Source organism: Helobdella robusta, assembly GCF_000326865.2.
Source record: "Helobdella robusta unplaced genomic scaffold HELROscaffold_6, whole genome shotgun sequence".
Classification (NCBI taxonomy): Eukaryota; Metazoa; Annelida; class Clitellata; order Rhynchobdellida; family Glossiphoniidae; genus Helobdella; species Helobdella robusta.
Genome location: NW_008705330.1, coordinates 5,999,732 through 6,006,756, shown reverse-complemented (window position 1 = coordinate 6,006,756; position 7,025 = coordinate 5,999,732). Strand labels below are relative to the sequence as shown.

General features: G+C 35.3%; 2 protein-coding genes across 2 annotated transcripts in view; one reads left to right on the top strand and one right to left on the bottom strand.

The window, feature by feature from the left end:
• Positions 1 to 1,081: 1,081 nt before the first annotated feature.
• Positions 1,082 to 2,841, bottom strand: HELRODRAFT_95847 (hypothetical protein; the record flags this gene model as incomplete). The annotated part of the gene is made up of 5 exons (XM_009029488.1): positions 2,794 to 2,841; positions 2,327 to 2,472; positions 1,883 to 1,986; positions 1,404 to 1,528; positions 1,082 to 1,207 (listed from the first exon to the last, which is right to left on the bottom strand). Coding segments are annotated over exons 2-5 (477 nt in total), but the record flags the coding sequence as incomplete, so codon positions are not given.
• A 3,016-nt stretch (positions 2,842 to 5,857) lies between these two features.
• Positions 5,858 to 7,025, top strand: part of HELRODRAFT_164588 (hypothetical protein) — a gene marked incomplete at both ends in the record, with an annotated part of 8,599 nt that continues 7,431 nt past the window's right edge. Inside the window, one exon of the mRNA XM_009029487.1 lies at positions 5,858 to 6,704. Within this exon, the coding sequence (XP_009027735.1) occupies positions 5,858 to 6,704 (847 nt within the window). The remainder of the gene's footprint in view (positions 6,705 to 7,025) is intronic.

The window sequence follows — 7,025 nt, the reverse complement described above, 5'->3', positions numbered from 1 at the left end:
TTGTGCTGGTTGTGTGATGCTTCTGATTTTTTTTATTAAAATTCTCTCTAGAATTTTCTGAGGTCTCAAACAAAAAATTTTGGTCAATCTGACATAAATTATGAAATAAGCACGTCGAAATAGTCCACCTCTCTTCATATACTCAATGTTACAGTGTTACCTTTCAATATAAATATAATTACTTGGAGAAATTCTTCAAAGATCTAAGTTGAAACTAACTGTTTACTAGCTATGTGTTTTGTTGGGTGTAGATACAAAAGTAGAAGTATGAGTAGTAGTATATAACTGTGCAGTAGAGTTTGTACATATTTGTATATGTGTGCATGTGCGTACATTATGGGAACGTGATTGGATGAGCAATGATTTAGTACACACACCTCTGTATATTTAGGGGGTATTTGTGTGTCTTTATAACATTTTAAAAATTAAATAAAAACAATTAAACCTTTAATACGTTCCCATGCTCTCGTAAAAAATAAACTTCCATAAATTCTGCTCACGTCATTAAAAAAATTAGCCAATAAATAAATTAAACAGGCTTGATAAAAATTAACATTGCTAAGATGATTTTGAAGTTGTCAAAAAATCAAATTAATGAATGAAAATTAAAAAAAAAAACAAATCAAAATTTAAAAAACGAAACAAGCGTAAACTACAGGACTCAAAAATTAACCATTAAATATCTAAACCAGGGGTGGGCAAACTTTTCACTGTGAGGGCCGCATTGAGAACTAATTTACCTTTGAAGGGCCGCATATGTGCCTAAATAGCAAAATTTTTCGACCCGGGGAAAAATTTTTTATTCCCGGGGGAATATTTTCAATATTTCCAACTCTAATTGTAATGAGAGTCGTGAGATCCCTTTTTTAATTGAATGGTCAAAATAAGTTTTTAAGAACTAATGCAAGCCCTAGTACAAGCCAATTATTATAATTACAAAGAACATCACAAAAGCCAACGATAACAATGGCGACAATGAGTGAATAAATGAATGAACAAATGAATGATCGAATGAAAAGAACTGAATGAAGGACGGAGAGTTAAAACGATGTAATGAAAAGAACTGAAAGAATGAACACACCTGTCCGTAGCATGTAGCGAGATGGAGAGCCTGCCAGCCTTCGTCATCAGTTGCATTGACAGGAACTTTCTTGCTTAGGAGGAAGTCAATGACTCTACCGTAACCACTGCATGCTGCTATGTGAAGCTGTGGTAGTGGTGGTGATTGGTTGGTTGGTTGGTTGGTCCGTGTTTCGTAATTGGTTATTGTGTTTTTGATTGGTTGACTAGTTGGGGTCTAATTTTATTGGTTTTTCGGTGTGGTTTGTTTGTATGTCAAGTACAGGTGAACTATCGCCATAATCATCATCGTCGTCATCACCATCGTCTTCATCGTAACCAACTAGGGATTCTCCATTGTTGCCCTTGCAGTTGAGGTCACCACCCTGACTAGCAAACTTGATGACGTCATTCAACATCTGGCTCTCTGCTGCCAATCTCGTCTCATCTATCAACTCCTGTGTTATTCCTGTGCGGATGAATGAATGGATGAAAAATGGCTGAACAGATGAATAAATCATTGGATAATTAAATGAATGAACGAATAAATAGATAAGTGAATGAATGAGCTACGGAACGACTGAATGCAGGCATAGACGAAAAATGACAAAAGATAAAGAGATGAACAGAATGAAGGAAAGAATGAATGAATGGATGAATGAATAAATGAATGAATAAACGAGCAAATGGACGAATAAATAAATGAATTGATTAAATAATGGGTGATTAAATGAAGAGGTAGGTGATCGAATATATAAACGAAGAAAATTAATAACAGATGAGCAGATAGATTTAAAAGTTAAAACAGTTAACCTCAACCAACCTCGCTTTGCCATTTCAGATTCAATGAAGTCCAGTGTTGCCATATCTTCGCAAAGGTCATATGGCATGTTGCCATCCGTGTTCAGAGCCAGTAGATCGGCATTCCTGTTTATGAAGAAGATAAATTTGTAACGTCGGCATTCCAATGGAGTTGTACGTCTATCTTAATACACAAACAGTTTACTGGAATTCATTAAGTAGAGGTTATGGCGAGATAAAATAATTTCTGTGTCATGCAGAGATGAACAGAAGAGAGAACGTTGTTAAAGATGTTGCATTAAAAGAAATGAACAAAAAACTTTTGTAACTTGATTTACATTTCACGCTGTGAGCCACGCACATATAACAACTTGTAAGAACAAAGAAAATGATTAAAACGATGATAACAATTTAGACCAGTAGACAACTGACAATATAGACGGACAAAAAAAAGGACGGCACCAACTTTTCGCAAAGACACTGGCAGAGTGTGATGTTGCCGCAGGTAGCAGCAAGATGGAGAGGGGTCCAGAGGTCGCAGTCACGTGAGTTCACTTCCGCTCCGTAGCGAATGAACAACTTCATCATCTCAAGCAGGTCGTTTAAGCAGCACTACAAAATCATCGTATAACTGATTGATTGATTGGCTGATTGATTGATTGATTGATTGATTGATTGGCTGATTGATTGAATGGGTTATCGAAACTTTACGCCGTTATAAATCTACTAATTGACAAATCAGTCAATCTTATAAATCATACACCAATGAATCATACCAGCTGAATAATCCAAACATTTTTATCATCCATTTCATAAATCCATCTTACCAATCAGTCAATCCGCCCTAAATGCACACACACACCACACACACACACCACACACACAACCCAACATTTGAAGCCCCCACCGACCAACAACACAACCAACAACAACCTGGTGCAATACAGACAGGCTATCTTCACCACACACGTTCGGATCCACTCCAGATACCAAGAGATTTTCAGCTGAACATTTATTTAAATTGAAAATCTTTCAGTAGAATCATTGAAACCATCATAAAAAAGACATAAAACAAACAGAAATTTGCAAAAACAATTAACACACAAACAGCATACACACACACACGTAAGTTAAGTGTGTATATTGCCTGCACTTCTAAACAATATGCTTCGTCATTCTCGTCTTCCTCATCGCTGTCCACCTACCCTATTTTAGAGATTCACTAACAATTGAACACCTCGGAGATCACTACAGTCATTACAGATTTTTGTTTTTTGCTATCATTAACAGCAAATTTGTGGGTCTTATGTATAAACACATATAACATTTTTGTGGCCAGACAAACACACAAACACACACACAAACACACACACACACACATGTATACACACACACATATATATGTACACACACACACAAACAAACACACACATACACAGACCACACGCAAACCTTCTTCAAGATCATTCCTGACAGCGGCGTCGATGAGAAGTATGGATGGAGTGAAATGAAGTTTCTTAATGGATTTCGATCTATCCAGCGGCGTCTGTTTCTTCTTGGTGGTCTTATTCTGTTTCTTCTCGCAATTCTGGTAATACTTGACCTGATGGGCTCGCCTCTTCTTCGCGTGACTCACCCTCTCCATGTGGTTCATCTTTTCCAACATCGGCATTTCGTGGATCAACTCGTTGTGTTCAGCGTACATGTTTGCGGCTTGCTTGCTTGGTTTTTTCTTCTTTTTGTGATGATTTTTAACTCTTTGCGGCTTGTTTTTTAATTTCCTCTTACGATGATTTTTAACTTCTTACTTCAGGGTATTGTAAATTTTTCTTCCAAACGATCTTTGGAATTGTTTGAAGGTTGAGGTGTATTCAAGGTTGTAATTTTTACGACTTTATAACTCACTTTTACTTAATTATTATTATTATAGATATTATTCTTATTGTTATTGTTAACAATACTGTTTGTTGTTATTACTATTTTTTGCTGAAATTGATGTTGTTGGTGTTATTATTGTTGATTGTCGTTTAGTATTATTAAATTATAACCACAATTTTAGACATACGTACGAATATTTATTAATATTTTTCTTAATTATTATCATTATTTATATTATTATTCATTATTATTATTCATTATTATTTAAAACCAAGTAAAATGACAGTTTATAAGTACAACTGCTAACAACAACAGTACGATTGTCGTTGATCAATCAATACGACAGTCGATTCAACATGAAATGTCACTTAATGTTACTCGCTTTGCACATGTACAACCATCATACACTACATAGGACTATGAAACTGCATAGTATCATCAAACTATATCCATAGTGTTATTGCTTGCTCCAGTGCATAACTGAATGGTGAAAATAAAAATTATGATAATTATGAAATAATTTTAAACCAAATTATTTGAGAATACGATATTTTATTGATTCTAAACACTAAGACTACTAAACTTGCTTGATGCTAAAACTACTAACAAGTTGTAATAACGACAGTAATAATTTGATTGTTAGTAGTAATTTTATTAATTGTAGTAGTAGTAGTATTAAAAATTTCTTATTATTATCTGTAGAAGTAGTAATAATTTTATCTATTAATAGTAGTAGCAGCAGCTGAAGCAGTAGTAGTAAAAGTAATAATAATATCTTTAAACAATAATTTTATCACTACTACTAATAGTAGTAAGTGTAATAGATAGTAGTTATAGGTAGTAGTAGTAGTAGCAGCAGCAGCAGCAGCAGTACTAGTAGTAGTAGTAGTAGTAGTAGTAGTAGTAGTAGTAGTAGTAGTAGTAGTAGTAGTAGTAGTGTTAGTAGTATTATTAAAAGGTAGTAGTAGTAATAACAGTAGTAGTGGTAATATTAACTTTAGTGATAATTAGAAAACGTAGGAGTAACATAAGCAAAATAATTACAAACTGACTGACTGACTGACTGAAGCTATGCCTACATATAATAATTAACAACATCAGTAAAATATAATTGCCAGGGTGACAGAGAAATAACAATAATTATTAATATTATTGTTGTTGTAATTATTATAATGAAAATTATTATTATTCTTGTCATAATTAACAACAGAATAATTAACATGGCTATACCAAGGTGATGACGATGATGATAATGTTGATGAATTTACTCGGTAAAGATGACGATGATGATATTGATTATGTTGTTACTGTTGACCGCTGATAACAACTGTGATGAAATTATCCAGTTATGGTAACGATTAAATTATTCACCAATGATGATGATAGTGAAGGATACCAACAACAACAGATGGTTATATCCAATTGCAGTTGTTAAATTGATATCCAAACGAAGTTAAATATATCCAGATTAAGAGATATACAACCAAAGATATCACAATAATGGCAATAACAATAACAATAATTATGTATAAATAAACAATTATATATATATATATATATATATATATATATATATATATATATATATATATCCTTATTAAATTAATAAATCCTAATCTCTTCTTATGTATAAAACCATGTATTCATATTTTTACTGATACAACATATATCTATAACATATATTTAGTATATACATATTATATATGTATATATTACAAACCACTGTCACATGCAACTGTTAGCTTATTGTTATTACATTTATTAACATAACAATTCAAACGATTAGCTATTTAATTAATAAATTTATTTATCACTTACTAGAAAGCAATGATGAACATGAATTACGCAGCTGATTATTATTATTGTTGTTATTATTATCTGTCGCTATTATTATTAATATTATTCCTATTGTTGGATATTCTTCTTTTATTTCTCTTTTTTCCACTGGTTTAAAATTCTAAATAAAATCAGTCGCCTGTTGAATTATTATCAAAAAGAGTTATCAGTTATAGTAAGCGAATAATGAATGATTGTTTAACACACACGCGAGCACGCACGCACACACACACACACAGATTATATATTTATGTACGCGTTTGTGTTTGTGTGTGAAAAAACAATGGCCCTCAGTATCCGGCAGAAGAGGGTGCGAAGAATCTCCGGAGACCCAGTCCATGGGGTTGTGGTGCAAGGCCCTGTGGATGGTCTGGCTACTGGCACCCCACTCTATAGTGTGGCGGTGCAAGGCACTATAGATGGAAGGACTACTTGTAGACCAAGGGGTTGGAGGTTTGGTACCTGGAATGTAGGCACGTTGACAGGAAGAAGTTTGGAAGTGATGGAGGAGCTGCAGAGGAGAATGGTTGACGTAGCTGCATTACAGGAGATCAGATGGAAGGGTGAGGGTACAAGGTTTGTGGGGGCTAAAGGTGGAAGATATAAGTTGTGGTGGAAGGGGGATGATGGTACGGGAGGAGTTGGTGTGATGGTAAGAGAAGAGTTGGTGGAGAAGGTGTTGGAAGTGAGGCGGAGAAGCAATGGGGTAATTGTGGTGGTGATGGTGTTTGGAAAAGTAATAGTGAGGGTGATATCAGGATATGCTCCGCAACAAGGTAGGAAGGAAGAGGAGAAGGATAGGTTTTATGATGATGTTTCTGGCGAGATTGAGCAAGCGGGGTTGAATGAGTTTGTGGTGTTGTTGGGTGATTTGAATGGTCATGTGGGGGCGGATGCAGACGGATATGAAGGTGTACATGGGGGATGGGAATATGGTATACGGAATGAGGAAGGGCGTAGAGTGTTGGAGTTAGCGGATGCACATAGCATGGTGGTGGGGAATACTTGGTTCCCAAGGGAACCAGCGCGATTGATTACTTATAGGTCAGGGGAACATAGATCGATGATAGACTATATATTGGTAAGGGCTAAACATAGGAAGTATGTGAAGAATGTGAAGGCGATACCTGGTACGTTGCAGCATAGTATGGTTGTGATGGATGTGACATCAAAAGAAATGGGGAGGAGGAAGAAGGATAAGTTTGTGGCAAAGAGAAAGACATGGAAGTTGCAAGATGCAAAGGTGAGGAAAGCATTTGAAGTGAAGGTGGCTGAAAATTGGGAGAGTGGTAAGGATGGAGATGTTTGGGAGAGATACAGGGACTGTGTGTTGGCTACGGCAGATAAAGTATGTGGATGGACGAAAGGAAAGTGTAGGCATGGTGAGACGTGGTGGTGGGATGAAGATATAAGAAGGGTTTTGAAGTCAAGAAGGAGAGGTTTAGGGTATG